An 18,809-nucleotide genomic window follows, 5' to 3' on the forward strand; every position below is an offset into this window, starting at 1 on the left:
TCTGTTGTCAGGGAAGGATTATATCACAAACAGATAGCCTCACTGACCTTCAAAAACAGACACACACACATTAAAAGCCAACATATCTACAGAGCTTGACCTGCTGGGCATCTGGCCAACAACAGGAGTTACGTCTTTGTACAAGCTGTTAAGATTAGAAACAAGGAATACTGTGTCCTGCTATGGAATTTAGGTTATGTCTATACTACATACCACTTGTAGCAGTGTGTAAGGTACATGGTGCAGTGAAAAGCAGGCTGCGTCCACACAGCACTGTGTAGCTACACATGTTAGTGAAAGGCTCTAGAAGAAGGGAGACAGCAGGTAGGTCATTTTCCCCATTGCCTCTCCCCTGCCAGAGACTTTCATCACAGGGGGAGTCTTTTCCTGCAGCAGGGAAAGGCTCCAGCATTAAGAAGGTAACGACAGTGGTAAAAATAGCAGTGTAGACGAGAAGCACAGCTTAGGCAAGTAGCTAGTGTGTAGGATGCATATTCGAGTATCCACACTCTTCAGGCATGTCTATTTCCCTAAACTGTGCCTCACAGGCTATTCTACTATTGATTCCTGTGCTAGGGAGGGTTATATTAGGGTTGGCCAACCTTCCAGGACTGCCCTGGAGTCTCCAAGAATTAAAGACTTAATCTTTAATTAAAGATTATGTCATGCAATGAAACCTCCAGGAATATATTCAACCAAAATTGACAACCCTACTGTGGGTATGTATGCTGCCAAAAGAAGCATGCAATGTAGATACACCCTTATATATACAGGTTACTGGAATATTTATATGCTATACCAGTATGCCCCAGAAGCAAAAAAGGCAACTTTACTAAATTTTATCAATAGACAGAAAATAATAGTAAAATCTTCAATATGGAGAGTACTTTTTCATCTCATATGATCCCAAATTCTTTAATAACAACTTTACACTTATGCAGCACCTTTCATCTGAAGATCTCAAATCACTGTACAGGTTTCAGAGGGATAGCTGAGGTGGGAAAGCATTATTATCCTCACTTTACAGAAGGGGAACCTGAAGTTCAAGCAACTTCCTCAGGGTCAGTGGCAGAACTGTGAATAAACCCAGATCTCCTAAGTCCCCGTTCCAAGCTTTAAGAACCAGACCACGCTGCCTCCCAAAACAGAAAACAGCAAAACTACACAACAGTTTAGGACAGAAAGGGAAGAATTACCAGAGTTAGAATTTGGGTAGAACACAGGGTTTAACATACTTCCTAGCTTATGTCTTTTATCTTTGAGTGGCTACTTACTGAACAACAGTTAACTAAATATTGTTATGTTTAGTGATATATACAACCCTGAATCATTGAGAAAGAATGCTGTGCATTGGTTAAGTGTACAGTATTTAGGCTCTCTTCTAATACATCATTCAGAAGTCAGTCATACAATATCATGTCACCCACCACATCTGTCACACTTTACCCACAGCAAAGAGTAGTCCTCTCTTTAATATTGGTATTGTTCATCATACTTGAAATACTTTATTTGTACAGTATGCTCAAACATGTCAGTGACTCTGGTTTCCAAAGGCATCACTTACGGTATCTGTTAGATTTGTTGTCACTGATTTACAGATGAATATAATAGTTCTGAATCCACTACAGTCATTGCACAAAGTCCCTTCCAGAGTCATCTTTTTATTCTATGTTCACTTTGACTCAGGCCATTGGTAGTGATTCCAATCTGAAGTGAACTAACTCCACCAATGAAAAACTCAAATATTCAATAGTTCATCAAACATTTCTCTAGCTAGTTACCAAAAGATAATAGCAATATCTGAAAGTTTGGTAAAACAGAACAAACTATTTGATTTTTGCAAGACATAATGGGCTTAAAGTTGACAACTGAAAACAGTGACATTCTTATATATTTCAGAGTAGCAGCCATGTTAGTCTGTATTCGCAAAAAGAAAAGGAGTACTTGTGGCACCTTAGAGACTAACAAATTTAAAATGAAGTTGATAGGTTTCCACTCCATACGGCTAAATTCAGTGCCTTGCATAATAACGGGTTTCAGAGTAGCAGCCGTGTTAGTCTGTATTCGCAAAAAGAAAAACTCCTTTTCTTTATTCTTATATATATATATAACAATTTAGTATATTATAAATTCATCTGATGCATCTCCATAGCATTTCCCATCTCCTCTAACACACGCGCACTTTTGATACTTCGGCTTTCTTTAATGGGGTTGGAACATAGAAAAATAAATGAAAATCCCAGAGCTTTTTGCTGTTTTTTTTTAAAATGCTTTAAGACACTTTTTAACCTTCCTGTGCAGAAACATGTCTTTCAGATACAATCAAGAAAGACAAAAAGGTTCAAGTTGAGAGATTTAGATTACATTTTTGTTTAAATTCAGGGCAGTTTCCAGCAAAACTATAGCACTACAAGAAAAAAAATCTGAATCAGAGGCAGAAAAATAAAGTGTATCAGCTGATCAGATATTGTTACGAAGTGTGATGCTACCCTCTTCATGAATTAGATACCTAAAAAGCTGGACTCAAGGTTTTCTTCAATATTAAGGCAACGTATGTGCTTTTTTTCTCTCTATTGCTCCTAAAAGTTTTAGGCTACATAAACATGATCTTTCCAGATTCAGACATGTAAATGCTTGGCTTAATTCACTTCCTCCTGCAGAACCCAGGCTGTGGGCCCCTAGTAGTGAAAAGTCCACCTAGATGGGAAGCACAGCAGTGCAAAATGCCTACAACCTCCACTCCACAGTGGACGCAAGTTTGCCAGCTGCAGCCTAGAACAGTGGTGCCCAAACTTTTCCTGTCACACCCTCCACTTACCAGTAACAGAATCTGTCCACGCACCCCCTCCAATTCTGCATGGCCAAGGCTTCCTCAGAAGAGAAGCTTGGGATGAATGTGGAGCTGGGGGCAGAACTAGGAATGGGGAAGGAGCTGGAGCGAGAGGCGGAGCTGGGCTGGGGTGGAGAGGGAATGAGGGCAAAGCTGGCCTGGAGGCGGAACACCGCTGAGGCTGAAGTTGGCCTGGAGGCGGAGCGGCACTGCGGCTAGGGCCACAGCTGGCCTGGGGATGGAGCTGGCCCTTCCTGCCGGTCACCACCGCCACAAGGGGGCTGGCCCAGGGGCCTAGAAAGTACATAGATGATCTGACCTGACACTGGGCTCCTAGGAAATGTGCTGCTTCACTCCTAGGAAGTTTCAACCATTAAAGCTACTATGAAGTCCTGGCCACAAATTAAAGCTGTTCCCTCCACTGGAAGGAATTCCAGAAAAGCTGTGAGCAGCGAGTTTCCCCATAGGTGCAGGGGCTTGTAAATTGTGGACGTCTGCACCTGAAAAGGTGAAATACCCCTCCTCCCCGAATCTGATATATGGACGAAGCATTCAATGAAAAATAAGGAAAATACTATACATGAGTTGCTTAACTCCTACCAGCTGAGATGCTATTCTTATACCACTCTCATCCCCATATTATCTGAGCACCTTCTAGTAGTGTATTAAGCAATGTGACAAACATCTGTCACCTGTGGTTTTTCTTCTCTCTCATCCTCTCCTCAGAGGGAGGATAGTGTGTGCTGTGTTTTATTTTGGAAGGTGGGGTGAACGGGGTGTATATATAAGTGTGCCTTGACTTGGAGCAGAAGGTGACAAGGTTTGTAATGGTCCTTAGTTCCTACGAGAGTTCCACAGTCTCAAGTGTGTTATCTTAGTATGACCAGAAAAATCCTAAACTACACACTTTATGAATTGTTTAAAACAATGGGAAAAAATTTATCTTAGGGATGTAAGGAGCCATTTACTCTTGATAGATCCTGAATTCCCAACACAGTTCTATATGGTAATGGAAACAGAAGAGCTAATATATTATAACCTTGTATCTAATGCTGCTACCATTACAAACCACTCTTAGCCTCCTATTTTATCCCCTAGGCACTCTAACAGTTTCTGAACTTCCTCTTATTCTTTCAGTGTGCTTTCAGCTTCCAAACCTCTGTATAATACTACTTTGCGTTTACATAGCATCTTAATCTGATTATATCAAAACGCTTTAAAAATTGGGGATCTATACTGTCACCTTTTTATACACTGAAATTGAGGCACAGACTAGTCCAAGGTCGCACACAGTTTCATGTGAACAGAATCTGAAGTATCTAGTTCAGGTAAAAACACTTCAGAATCTTAATGTTTATAAAGCAGATCCAAACCATATATTCTTGGGTAACTGAAATATTTCCAGAGTTCAACTTATCCGTAGAATAAAGAAAAGAATATCCACATATTCATAACAACATTTCATAACAACTCCCTGTTGAATTATAATTCAGCACTCTTAATAAAATGTTACTAAATATTTGTAAGGTTGCAAAAGAATACTTGCTAAAGAGAGACTAAAGCAACGCACAGAACCCAAAGTTCTGCCAAAATGTTACACACTTTACAACACCCACTCTGAAGCTGAAAAATACCACTTCTACAACATTACACTTGTGGGAAATTAAACGTGTATATATTAAAGCATAGACTTCTCTATCAAAGCCTTAGCCGGGTTTTTTTACTTTATTTTAAGGTTAATTAAAATTCTGAGAGAATACACATCAAGCATACATTTCTAACGTATCAATCTGAACGTCTTCTAAACAAGAGTGAAGTTTGACATAACTGACCTTGGACTCTGTGTCATTATTCTTCACCTGCAAATAGTGTTCTTCCCTAACTAAAAACTATATTGATAATACCTCATTTCTATGACAGCACTTCCCAAGATATGAAGCTATTAAACTGTGAAAAATAGTGTGATTTCCATTTGATATCAGAAAGTGACAAATCTAGAGCAACAGCTGAAATTAGAAACCATTTCAAAATATCCTCCAAGACAGCCAAGTTGTCAAAGGCTGTAACTGTTGTATGCAATGTTATTATAGCCATGTTGGTCCCAGGATATATGAGAGAGAAGGTGGGTGAAGTAACATCTTTCATTGGACCAACTTCTGTTGGTGAGTGAGACAAGCTTTCGCGCTTACACAGAGCTCTATGTGAGTTCATTCAGGAGCATACTGATTGTCTCATTTCACCCACACAGTTGTTACTGGGACATTTAGTGCATTGGATGAAGTACATCACACGTTGTGATAACCCAGTAACAACTACTGTGGATAAAACTGGACAATCACTGTGCTCTTGAATAACTCACACAGGAAAAATGATAAAAGACAAAAACACCATGCCACATGTGGGTGACCATTTTTCACAAAGTGATCACTCTGACCTCTCAAAAAGAAAAGGAGTACTTGTGGCACCTTAGAGACTAACAAATTTATGAACCTGGGAGCTTAAATACAGAACTTTGCTAGATACTAAAAATCACTGACTGAACAGAGACCCTGGATTTATGGCTTATTACAACAATCTACAACCCACTAACTTTCCTCCTACCCCCAGCCTTTCCCCCCATCTTTTCCTCTCTATGACTGGAGAGGTGTTAACAAGCCACTTCACTTTGAATGGTCCCTTGAAATATGTGTTAACTACTTATGCTGAACAATCCATTTCACCTTGTATTTATCTGTGACACACTCAGACTTGAGGAAGAGCTCGATGTAAACTCAAAAGCTTGTCTCCCTCACCAACAGAAGTCGGTCCAATAAAAGGTATTACCTCACCCACCTTGTCTCTCTAAAGGCTATAACAGAAGACCAAATGATATCTGCTCTTCACAGTCAGATCACAGAAAGCCTAATTCTAAGCAGTTTTGTACCATCTATTGTTTAACACAGATAGAAATGCTGTATTTTGTTTTCAGGAAAGCTTGGCAATCAGCTGTATCAGCAGCTTTAAGGAGGATTATTCTCCCCTGCTGCTTTTTTTAAAAGGAGATTAGTTCAGACTTTCTTTCACTGTAATGAACTTTGTAAGAATCAGGAACACTGCATTGATTTCATAGATAAAACTGAAAGGTCATTCAAAAGGCTAAACTAACAGTTTCATGGAAACACTCTGCTCAGACATTCATTAGTGGAAAGAAGGGAAAACTGTAGTCGTTCATCATAAAAGCTAGAATGTGACTAAGTGTTAGGAGCAATATTACTTTCTACCAAATTCACTTGCATAAAAAGTTTCAAGGAAGCACCATAACAGTGTGTAAAATGCCCCCCCAAAAAGGGTTGATCAGGCAAGGTGATCAGCATTAGAATGCAACAGTGTGCCTGAACGCTGAAAGATTCCTTGCTGTACAGTGTATCACATTAATTGCTAGGGAGGTGACTTGTTAGAAAGTTATTCATTAATATTAATAATTAACACTCAGTCCCTTCCAATCGTGCACACAACCTATATACTCAGGTATTCCTATAACAGTTACCCAGAGACCCTCATCTTCTTCCCCTCCCTACCACACAATTCACTGTGTGTTACAAACACAGATCTGCAATGTCTTGTCTTCATTTAGACTGTGGGTTCTTTAGAACAGAAACTGTCTTTTTCATTGCATGTTTATTCAGAGCCTGATTGTGCAACAGGATCCATGCAGGCATAAGGATCCTCCCAGTCCCACATGAATCCCTTTGCAGAATAGAAGTCCAAAACTATAAAATATTTCCAATTCAAACACACATTCAGATGATCATGGGAATTTTCATGTTTTAAAATGATCGAATGACTATAAACTTCATTTTAAACTATATAATCTTTAACATCTGATCTCAAAAGAGTTACTCTGACATCATGAACTATCAAGCCTAAGTTTGAAATTTTATTAAAAGTATCTACAAAAATAAAGGACAGTTGCCCTTTAAAGAAAATTGGGTTCTTTAAATTGTGAAATCATTATTAAATACCTGAATATCATATAGCATGTGGACACAGTTGAGTAAAAGGACCTATCATCCCCAAAGCATTCCCAAACATACTTCACAGTAAGGTTCCAAATTTGCATTTATAGAAAACAATTCATGGAATTTCCCATCATTTCCTGAAGGCACAACTTCAAAACCTTAGCATGGGTCCCAAAGAATATCACATTGAAATACCCACTGCACCGTTTCTCAAATGCAGCCACTGTGGCCACGTGCAGCCACCAGGGGCTTTTCTTGAGGCCACAGCCTCCTGGGCTGTGATTGGGGAAGGGGTGGGGGGAAGCAGTGGCTAAACCCCCACTGCAGCCCTTCAGTCTGGGAGCCATGCTGGTTTCTGGAGTAATGCAGAGCAGCTTCAGGGCTGTTCTCAAGTTATGCCCTATAGCAGTGGCTCTCAACCTTTCCAGACTATTTTCAGGAGTCTGATTTGTTTTGTGTACTCCCAAGTTTCACCTCGCTTAAAGTCTACTTGCTTACAAAATCAGACATAAAAATATGGAAGTGTCACAGCACAGTATTACTGAAAAATTGCTTACTTTCTCATTTTTACCATATAATTATAAAATAAATAGATTGGAATATAAATATTGTATTTGCATTTCAGTGTAAAGTATATAGATCAGTAGAAACAAGTCACTGTGTGAAATTTTAGTTTGTACAACAGTGCGATGGTGTGCTGTGTAACACTTTCAGCACAATTAAATAGTGAGTTGCTACAGCAATGATTACAAGTCATGTCACTGTTTTAAAATGTGTATAGATTGGGCTGGAGTCTGACTAAGTTTAGAACACCACATACACCTGGAAATCTAATTATAGAGACAAACCAAACTGACAAGTTTAACATGGGATATCCTACTGAAATACATTACATTTTAAAAAATGAAATCATAACGCAGTATGTATTTTAAAGATTTTAGAATGTGTGTGGCCCTTTTAATCTTTGATTACATCTTTCACATTTAGCAACCATTATGTTTTCTTGTCTCAAAAACTATTCTCAGACACCAGTCATTAAAATGATGAGGCAAGGTGACAGAGAAAAGGCTAGTTTTTAAGTCTTAAGTCAATGAACAAGACCAATTGCCACAGAAAACAAGCTCTGCAATCTATATAAACTAATATCAGTACAGAGGGAAATACAACATACTTTCCCATGTTGGAATGTAAACATCCATGCAAGCAACAACCATCCCCTAAAACACACTGCCAAGACCGTGGCAACAGCACAGCCAAAGTAATATTTTCCAATCTCTCTACTGACAGTTTGTCCTTCCCCCACTGAGAACTTCAGTTTGAGATTCTCAAATCTACTCTGAATACTAAGGTCAAAGCCTCCCTTAGTTTGAAAAAAAGCAACAATAAACAACATAAATGAAACAGCAATGATCTCCCAAATGGCCTGAGATGAGGAATAATTAAACAGATTCTTTCCTCCTCTACAGGGAGAGAAAGAGGAATGGGAAGAAGCTGTGTGCAGGGGGACTGAGGGTAAGGGATGTGTGTAGATAGAGGGGACAGGGAAATGCAAGGATCGGAAGCATGTATGTGAGCAGCAAGGGAATGTCTGACATGAAGTTTGTATCTGCACAATCATTGCTAGAAGAAGGGGTGTCCAACAGAGGGTGAGTGTGTAGGGAAACAGGTGCATAAGGAAACAGAAGGGAATGAGTGAACAGAGCGAGAGATGTGGGGAAGTGGGGTAAAGGTGCAGGGACACTGGAGAGACGAGTGAGTCCACGAGGAACAGGAAGGGCAGATGACTGGGTGCGTGGGGAGTTGAACTCCGAGGAGGGAGCAGGGCAGAGGGCTGGGGGTGTGGGGTGCCTGGGGGAGGGCAGAGCAGAGGGCTGGGGGTGCGGGGTGCCTGTGGAGGGGGCAGGGCAGAGGGCTGGGGGTGCGGGGTGCCTGAGGAGGAGGCAGGGCAGAGAGCTGGGGGTGCGGGGTGCCTGGGGGGAGCCAGGGCAGGGGGCTGGGGGTGAGGGGTGCCTGTGGGGGGGCCAGGGCAGGGGGCAGGGGGTGCCTGGGGAGGGCAGGGCAGAGGGCTGGGGGTGCAGGGTGCCTGAGGAGGGGGCAGGGCAGAGGGCTGGGGGTGCCTGAGGGGGGGGCAGGGCAGAGGGCTGGGGGTGCCTGAGAAGGGGGCAGGGCAGAGGGCTGGGGGTGCGGGGTGCCTGGGGGGGCCAGGGCAGGGGGCTGGGGATGAGGGGTGCCTGGGAGGGCCAGGGCAGAGGGCTGGGGCTGCGGGGTGCCTGTGGAGAGCCAGGGCAGAGGGCTGGGGGTGCCTGAGGGGGGGGCAGGGCAGAGGGCTGGGGGTGCGGGGTGCCTGAGAAGGGGGCAGGGCAGAGGGCTGGGGGTGCGGGGTGCCTGAGAAGGGGGCAGGGCAGAGGGCTGGGGGTGAGGCGTGTCTGAGGGGGCAGGGCAGAGGGCTGGGGGTGCGGGGTGCCTGAGAAGGGGGCAGGGCAGAGGGCTGGGGGTGCGGGGTGCCTGAGAGGGGGCAGGGCAGAGGGCTGGGGGTGCGGGGTGCCTGAGGGGGGGCAGGGCAGAGGGCTGGGGTGCGGGGTGCCTGAGAAGGGGGCAGGGCAGAGGGCTGGGGCTGCGGGGTGCCTGAGAAGGGGGCAGGGCAGAGGGCTGGGGTGCGGGGTGCCTGAGAAGGGGGCAGGGCAGAGGGCTGGGGGTGCGGGGTGCCTGAGAAGGGGGCAGGGCAGAGGGCTGGGGGTGCGGGGTGCCTGGGGGGGCAGGGCAGAGGGCTGGGGGTGCCCTGAGGAGGGAGCGGGCTGGGGGCAGGGGGCCGTGCCCCAGGCGCTGCAGAGGCAGCGGCTTGTACCCACCTTTCCCAGCAGGGCGCTCCGGCTGGCGGCGGCCGCGCTGGGGGAGCCGGTGGCCGCCGCGGGATGACAGGCGGGCGACGCCGCCGGGTCGCTTCCTCCGCTGCCAGGGGCGGCGGCGGCCGCTGCTGCCGCGCTGCCCTGCGCCGTGGGGCTGCCGCCGCCGCTCCCGCCGCCGCCCCGGGGCCGCTGGCGGATGCCGTCCAGCAGCCGGACCAGCAGGATGTTGGCGGGCAGCTCGTCCACCCCGCAGCCCACCAGGATGCGGCACTCGGGGCAGCGCAGCTCGTGGCGGGAGCTGACGATGCTCTCCAGGCAGCGGCGGCAGAAGGTGTGCTGGCAGGGCAGCGCCTTGGCCGTGGTGTCCAGCCGCTCCAGGCACACGGAGCACTCCAGCAAGTCCAGCAGGGACGACTCGTCCATCGCCTCCCCCGCCGCCGCCGCCGCCGCTTCGCCGCCTCCCCGCCGCGCCTCCGCTCCCCGCTTCGCTGCGGCCGCCTCGGGCGCGCACAGCCAGGGCGCCCCTAGGAGCATCTAGAGCAGCAGCAGCGGCCAGCGCGGCACATGGCGGCCCCGGCTCCCCGCCAGCGGCCTGTCAGCGGGAGCCATCAGGGCGGCGGCGGCGGCCGCGCAGGGCGGCAGCGGGGAGCGCTGGGGGGCAGCAGTGTGAATCAGCGCCTCTAGCCGCAGGGGGTGCGGCGCCCCCCGGGCAGCGGGCCGTCAGAGAGCGGGGGGCACGGCCGAGTTCAGGCCGCCGGGCTCCCTCTGACCGCCCCTGTCAGCCCCATGTCCTTGCAGCCCAGGCGTCCCGCGGGTGAATGCTGGTGAGAGAGCAACCCCGGCAGCGTGGAGCTGGAGGAAGAGGAGGGCACCTGTTTCCCAGGGTTTCCCTCACCCGCTGTGTGCGATCAGCAGCTGGGATGGGGCATAGCGCATCCGGAGAGCCGGCTTAGCGTATCCAAGCCTCGCTGGAAGCCACGGGGCTGGCCCAGAAGACAGCGGAAAGAGGCAAAGCAGATCCCCCCCGGGATGGCTTCAGCACTTCATCTGACCCGCTGCTGCTCCTCGCCAAGCGGCCCCTCCTCTGCTCCCCCATGGCTCGCTGTAACCCGATCGCAGCAGGTCTCTCTCGCTCTCCCCCCCGCCTTACTCAGCAGTGTCTCCCCCCTCCTCTTCGAAAGAGCAGAAATAGCAGTGCGGAAAAATGCTGCACAGGGGCCGATCAGCCCGGGGAAGACGAGAGTTAACGGGACCAAACAAGACTACTTTACACACGCTGTCCGCGCAGCTTTTTGCAGAATCCTTTCTCAAGAAAACGGGTGACCCCCGTGCCCTCTCCCCTCCTTTACGCAAGCACAGAAGTGCTCTCCAGGAGTCGGCTCAGATACTCGGCCTGAAAAATACAGAAAGATTTGCTGGCTTTCATTTTCTGGTCATCACAGTTAGCGCTAATCACCTTGCCGAGTTGTGTGGTCACCATCAGGGCCCACTGGCTCTGACTTCCTGCCTCTGAGGAAGGATGGCCAGTGACCAACAGCCCAGGGATGCTGCTGCCAAAAAAGGAGACAGGCTGGAGACTGACAGCCCAGCTAGCAATGTGCCTTTGCCACTAACACTTCATCTGCCGGGAATGCGGTCCAAACTGCACAGCAGCAATTCATTCAAGCTGGAGAGTCTTCCGTCTCACTTCCCGTCCTCGAGCACGAGCCAGTCATTCAGGAAACGTTTTAGTTCAGCCCATAGCCAAAGGCAGCTAAATGTGTTTGTGCTGTGAAAGTGACCAGTTAAATCCAAGCTTCTTGCTGCTGTAGAACCTCTCTTCTTTCTTCTCTTCCCCATTCAGGGGGGAAATTGCTTTCTCCTATCCGACCCCCAGGCTCAAGGCAGCGTAAGAGCAACGGAAATACGCACCCCGGAGCAACCCGAGATGCTGGGGAAGTTTGCAAAAGTTTGTTCAAACTCCGCATGAAAAATATATTTCTTGCAGTAGGTTGCCCCTTAGTGGACAGTCTCGGACACCGCACCTACTGGCATGGTGCTAGATGGATATTGGCCAGGGGAGGTTCCTGGACAAATTCCTTGAGAGTGTAGCTTAATATTTACTACAATTTCATACTAATGAAATCTCTTGTCAGCTAGACAGATAGCTGGATGACTGCCTTTTGTCATTGGGTCAGTAAGAAAATGGGAATGATTCAGGTAGTTCAGTGGTTAGAACACCCACCTGGGAGGTGGGAGACTCCAGGGCCAGTCCCCCTTCTTCAACTTCTCTTTCATAAGTTAGCCAGAGTGCAACAACTTCAATAGGAGAGACTAAGGGAGCCCTACATCAGAATAACCCATAGCCCAGTGGTTAGAGCATCTCTTGAAAGGTAGGAGACCCTGTTGAAATCCTCTCCCCACTTCAGGCGGAGAGGGGAATTAAAGCTGGGTGTCCCACATCCCAGGTGAGTCCCCGAACAATTGGGCTAAAAGTTATAAGGTGCGCTCTTTCTCTAGCTGGGTTTTAAATGGGACCCAATCAAGTAGGCAGCCTCTGAGCTTGCCTACTGTATCAGTGACATAGTGACTAAATGCCTGTCTTCATCCGGTTTCTGAATTGCTCAGGGGCTTAGGCAGGAGATAGATGTCCAGAGGACTAGAGCGAGGCAGCAATGCACATACCCAAAGGCAGAAACATAGGCCCCTAGGGAAATACTACCTTGAAAAATATAAGTGCCAAGTGAGTTCAGGCACCTACACAGTTTGGCCAGAGTTTTTTGGAGCCAAAACTGGGATTTGCATGCCTAACCCCAGGATTAAATAACAGTGACTAAATACCTTTGAAGGAAGGCATTAGTGTCTCTACTAATAATTCCTGTGATACAATTTCTCTCTCGGCAGGCAAGACCTTTGTCATAACACAGTAAATCATATACTGCTACTAGTGACTGCTTTTTCTGTTACATACACTCCCAATAAAAAGTAATATGTTTTTATGCTGCACTTTACTGCTAACAACCTGGTGAAAACAATCAGAAAAATCTAACAATAGTGAGGAACATGTCCCCCACAGACAAGCTGACCTTCATGGATTCCAAGGCTCTGTGTTCCAGCCTCCCAGTCCGTTGGGAAGAGCAGCAGATATCCCTTCTCAGCTTCCTCTGCCTGGAGTGCCAAACAGCACTGAACAAATAGAGCCATGCATGGAAACAGTCCTGCTTCTGGAAGTGGGATGCACGCCCGCTTCTCCTCAAGTTGAGTGCTCAGTCACACATGGAGCCCCCAGCAGGGACAAAAGAGGCTCTGATTGAATTTCCACACACCTAATCATCAGCCTCGCAGGGTGGATTAAATGCTCTGGCCTCTGGACAAACTGGTTGCAGCTCCGCTGCCTTTACCAACCGTGTGGTAAAGGCAGCAGCAGCAGCAAAAAAAGCTAACAGAATGCTAGGAACCATTAGGAGAGGGATAGATAATACAGAAAATATCATCATGCTACTATATAAATCTGTTATGTCCACCCCTTGAATTCTGTGTGCAGTTCTGGTTACCCCTTCTGGCAAAAGATATTAGAATTGGGAAAAGTACAGCGCAGGGCAATAAAATGATTAGGGGTATAGAACTGCACCCATATAAACAGAAATTAAAAAGACTGGAACTGTTCAGTTTAGAAAACAGTTGACTATGGGGGGATATGATAGAGGTCTACCAAATCATGAATGGTCTGGAGAAAGTAAATAAGGAAGTGTTATTTACCCCTTCACATAATACAAGAACCAGGGGTCAGACAATGAAATTAGCAGGCACCAGGTCAAAACCATAAGGAAGTGCTTCTTCACACAACATATAGTCAGCCTATGGAACTCATTGCCAGGAGATGTTGTGAAGGCCAAAAGTATAATTGTGTTTTAAAAAATTAGATAAGTTCACAGAGGATAGATCCATCAATGGCTATTAGCTAAGATGGTTAGGAATGCAACCTTAACTGAGTGTCCCTAAACCTCTGACTGTTAGAAGCTGGGATTGGATGACAGGGGATAGACCACACATTAGTTGTACTGTTCTGTTCATTCCCTTTGAAGGAGCTGGTACCGCCTACTTTCAGAAGACAGGATACTGGGCTAGATGGACCATTGATCTGACCCAGTGTTTGTATGTTCTTAACCTATAAAAAGAAATCTCTTCATCCATCAGGCTACATGCAGGGTGCAACACAACTGTTTAACAGCTCATACCTAAAATATCCTAACCAGGGAATGTGTGAAAATGTTCAAAATGTGTGACTCTACTTTTTCAACTTGTGTAAAATGCAAGTTTTTTTAGGAACCATGTTAATCACATTACTTAATTAGTTTACAAATAATTACGTAACACTTAGAGTTTGAAGGCAGATGTTGTGGCAGCTGAGACTGGGAATTAATCATAAGTAAACCCACAAATTTTTAGTTAAGTAAAGACAAAAATTACTGTATTTCCTGTGTTTTGCTTTCTCTTTCCCCTGCTATTTTTCTTTCTTTCTGTATATTTTTCTTCAGGCTTTTGTGTGTGCAATTTTTTCTGTTTTTAAAACTTTTTTTAAATGATCTGTACTTTTATTTTTCTGTAACTTCATTATACTCCTTGTAGTATCTCTGTTGTACATACACCTTCCCTCATCCCCAAAATTTTCTTACTCTTCTCTCCTTTACATCGCAGTATGATCTTTCAGGCCCAATCCAGGAAAGCACATAAAACAAGGGCTTAACTTTCAGCATCTCAGTATTCCCTAAACCAGGCTACTGACATGCTTAAAATGTTTTTCTGGATTAGGGCCTTATCTTCCAAATTCTATCTTCTCTCCACTTTTCTGTATTAATGGATCTCCACCTTCTCAATAAATCACGGTTTTCCCTTTAATTCTCTCCTTCCTTTTTGCATTTTCCCTGTCGTGGTTCCAGTTCCCTGTGTCTGGCTCTCAGGTCACCCCAGTTCAATTCGCTCCAGTATTCCTCCTCCTCTGTGCCCCTTCAGTTCTGCCTCTGCAGCTTCCTTCTCTCACTAATCTTTGCCTCTCCAGTGTGGTTTAAACATTCTGTCCCCCTGCAAGGCCTGTGGGATCTTTACTACAGCTCTAACTCTTGCTTCCTATTATTGTAACAATCAGCAGATATTAGAAAGGGTCCTCCCCTTCCAGAGAAATCAAAGTCCTTCCTGACCAGCTGTCTGGCTGGTGTCTCTAGTGCCCTGTGCCACTTCCCAATGGCTGGTAGGGGAACCCAGGCCCACCCTCTACACTGCGTTCCAGCCCAGGGACCCTACAATAAGTAGCCAAGGCTTGTTAAGAGTCTTACCCCTTGCTGCTGTTTCCCTCCTCTATGACCTTTTTAATTTTACATGCCAGCAATCTGGTTCCGTTCTGGTTTAGATGGAGCCCATCTTTCCAGGCTCCTCCTTTTCTAAAGGTTCCCCAGTTCCTAATAAGCCTAAATCCCTTCTCTGAACACTGCCATCTCATCCATGCATTGAGACTCTGCAGTTCTGCCTGTCTAACTGGCCCTGCACGTGGAACTGGAAGCATTTCAGAGAATGGACTTTAATTTCTTACCTAAATTTGACTTCCAAGACCTTTGTTTTAACTTTTGCTATGTAATGGTACCTACATATACCACAACCACAAGCTCCACTCCTGCAATGCACAAAAGTCTATCTAAATGTCTTGAGAGGTGCACAACCTTTGCACCCAGCAGGCAATTCACTATGTGGTTCTCCCAGTCACCACAAACCCAACTATCTATATTTCTAATAATCAAATCCCCCATTACTGCTACTTTTCTCTTCCTAATAACAGGGATCCCTTCTCTAGGAGCAGTATCTTGAGTGTGAGAGGATATAATGAAATCATCTGGAAGATTAAGATTGAAAAGTACTTTGAGATTAAAGGTGCTTTATAAAGGCAAAATACTGTTATATGGAGAATAAACAGAAGTTTTAGTATAGAAAGCTTTAGTTTGCAGTTGTACACAAATTATAACGATCGGAACAATAGTACAGTACGTGTAATACATCAGGTATTCAAGTGTCTCAATTTTTAAAAAATACTGGTTCTGTTTTCATGGATTTTGTTCCTTTATGATCCTTTTTTGATACTTAGTTCAGAGCAGGAAGGACTGCTGGCTTTTGCTTTTTTGTATATTAAACTTTTCGATACATATAGATAGATAGTGAGGGAGGGGAAATGAGCTTTTAGCTTTGTCCTCATCCATTTACATGATGCTGTTAGATCTAGCCAACTTGTTTCCAGTCTTTTGCCAAATGCCACACAGATTGTGTATAATTAAACATAAATTGCTCTCACATCTTGCACTTGTTCTTGCTCTACTTGTAAGGGCCAGTGATGTAGTAACTATTCATATCACAGTTTTACTACCCAGCAATGATTAATGAGTCACAAATGTTTGTACAGCACTTCAAAAAAATGTAAAGTGCTATAAAAGTGCTAAGCATTATTACTATTTTTGAAAGAATCAATGTAATTAAACATGCAGTAAACAGCTCATTAAAAACCTATTCTTATTCTTGCATTTCCTGTGTGTGGTTTAAAATAATCACTGGTCTACACTTACATTATCTATATTATTTACATTTAGATATAAATCTATTTCAAAGAGCAATTTTGCATCTGAATTACATTAATATTTAGGAAAATCCTGAACTAAGCCTTCCACTCCCCTCCCTCTTTACTCTTGTCATTGTATCTAGATACTGCAGTATATATGGTAAGGTGCATCCCAAACTGATTACAGACCTTGGCAATATTTAGACACAAGGGGCAAGATTCACTACTTTATGGGAGGTCCATAGAAGGCCCTCCACATTACGGAAGCCCAGCAATAGGTGTGCATTGGTGGGGAAGAGAGGGAAAGAGCAGAAAGGCCATTCAGGCAGTTAGGGAGGTGGAGTCTCTGTGGGCTTTGAATAAGATGGTCTGGAGGAAAGCATTTGGCGCCTACTGGTTACAAGAGGATGCAAGGGCAGTAGTAGCCATAGCCTGTGATAGCCGACACAGAGGAGCTGGCACCAGTATCTGACTAACAGGGAGGAACTGGCTGCAAAATCTAAAGGCGATTTGGGTAAAAGTGACTATGAACTGATAGATTAAGGAAAGTGTGAGAGCAGCAGATCAAAGACAATGGACTTCAAAAAAGCAGATATTAAACTCAAAACTGGTAAGTAAGGTCTCATGGAAGAAAATCTAAGGGAAAAAGGAGTTCAGGGCAGCTGGCAGTTTCTCAAAGAAATTATATTAAAGGTACAACAGCAAACTATGTTCATATGAAGGAAAGATAGGAAGAATAGTAAGAGGCCTATATGGCTCCATCAGGAGCTCTTTAATGACCAGCAAATTAAAAGGCAATCCTACTAAAGGTGAAAGCATGGACAGATTGCAAAGGATGAGTACAAAAGAAGAGCACAACGAGTTACACATAGTTAGGGACATAAAAGGCAGTAAGCAGAGGTTCTATAAATACATTACGAGCAAGAGGCAGATGAAGGAGGATAGGATTAGAATTCAAAATCACCTTGAAAAACTGGAGACTTGGTCTGAAATCAACAAGATGAAACTCAGTAAAGACAAGTACAACATACTACACTTGTGCATTTGATTTTTCCTTCCTAACTACAAAATGGGGAATAACTAGCTATGCAGTAGTACTGCTGAAAAAGATCTGGGGGTTGTATATGAGTCAGTGACAATGTTCCCTCTAATTTTTCCCATGCATGTGCAGAATTAATTTTGTTATGTGCACCAGTATGGAGGTGATGTGTGGCAGGGATAGGGCTGAGGGGTTCAGAGTGCAGGATGGAGCTCGGGGCTGGGGCAGAGGGTTGGGGTGTGGGGCGGATCAGAGCTCCAGCTGGGGATGAGGGGTTTGGGGTCCAGGCTGCCCTGGGGCGACGGCAGGCAGAGAGCCCCCCCTCAGTCCTCTCCCCGGCCATGACATGTCTGGGGCTTGAGCCACGAGACAGGCGCCTCACCCCGGCTGCGGCAGGGCTGGGGCTGGGGGAGAGCATTTCTCCCTGCCTCTCCCTGCTGTGGCAGCTCTGGGGCTGGAGCCATGGGAGAGGCGCCTCTCCCAGCCACAGTCCTGAGAGCCTGTGCAGCTCTTAATAGGCTGCTGCGCGGCTGTGCAGCTTAGAGGGAACTTAGGTCAGTGATGTTCTGATGATGTGATGCAGCTGCAGAAAAGACTAATATTCTCGGGTGAATTAGCAGGAGTTTCGTATATAAAACACAGAAGGTAATTGGTGCTGGTCAGGCCTCAGCTGGAATATTGTGTCCAGTTCTGAGTGGTAAAGTTTAAAAAAAAGATATGGAGAAAGTGGAGAGAGGAGCACCATGAAAATGATAAAAGGTTTAGAAAACCTGGTCTATGAGTTAAAAACTGGGCCTGTTTAGTCTTGATAAAAGAAGACAGAAGGGGGACCTGATAGTCTTCAAATATGTTATGGGCTGTTATAAAGAGGATGGTGATGTTCATTGAAGGTAGGACAAATAGTAATGGGCTTCATCTACAGCAAGGTTAGACATTCAGGAAAACTTTCTAGCTATAAGGATAATTAAGCACTGGAATAGGCATCTAAGGGAGGTTGTGGAATCACCATATTTGAAGGTTTTGAAGAACAGGTTGGACAAACACGGTCAGGGATGGTCTAGGTTTACTTGGTCCTGCCTCAGCACAGAGGTCTGGATTACGTGACCTCTCACGGTCCCTTCCAGCCCTACATTTCTGTGATTTCAATGGGAGTGTTCAGTGCCTTGCAGGATGGAATGCTAAATGATCAAACTATTCAAATGCTTTCTTCACCCTTTCTCTGTTGAAGCCTGCTGTTGGAAAATATTACTGTCGTAATACCACTAACCACAAGACCACATTAACAAGCCATCTGTAGCTAAAGAATGAATTAGAAGAATGAAAATAGGAACACTAAAGCACTTCTGAAAAGTTAATTTCAATAGAATGCATTTGATCTGCAACAACTGATTTTTTAAAATATTTTCTTAGGAAAAGTATGTGATAGTAAACAGAATCCTGATTTTAAAAAATGGCTTGAAGATAATTTCAGGGCATTTTAGATTTTTTCACGGTTGCCAGATCAAGGACTGTCAGGTCA

General features: G+C 45.3%; 1 protein-coding gene across 4 annotated transcripts in view; it reads right to left on the reverse strand.

Moving 5' to 3' along the window:
- Positions 1–11,549, reverse strand: part of SH3RF3 (SH3 domain containing ring finger 3) — a 383,024-nt gene extending 371,475 nt beyond the window's left edge. For 3 of the 4 annotated variants that reach the window (XM_073350770.1, XM_073350780.1, XM_073350750.1), the window contains exon 1: positions 9,678–11,548. In XM_073350770.1, coding sequence (XP_073206871.1) covers positions 9,678–10,208 — 531 coding nt within the window. In that variant the 5' untranslated portion in view covers positions 10,209–11,548. Of the gene's footprint in view, positions 1–9,677 lie in introns of all 4 variants that reach the window. The other variant, XM_073350759.1, reaches the window with a different exon arrangement.
- Between the last annotated feature and the right edge of the window lie 7,260 nt (positions 11,550–18,809).

The sequence above is a fragment of the Lepidochelys kempii genome, chromosome 1 (assembly GCF_965140265.1).
Source record: "Lepidochelys kempii isolate rLepKem1 chromosome 1, rLepKem1.hap2, whole genome shotgun sequence".
NCBI lineage: Eukaryota > Metazoa > Chordata > Testudines > Cheloniidae > Lepidochelys > Lepidochelys kempii.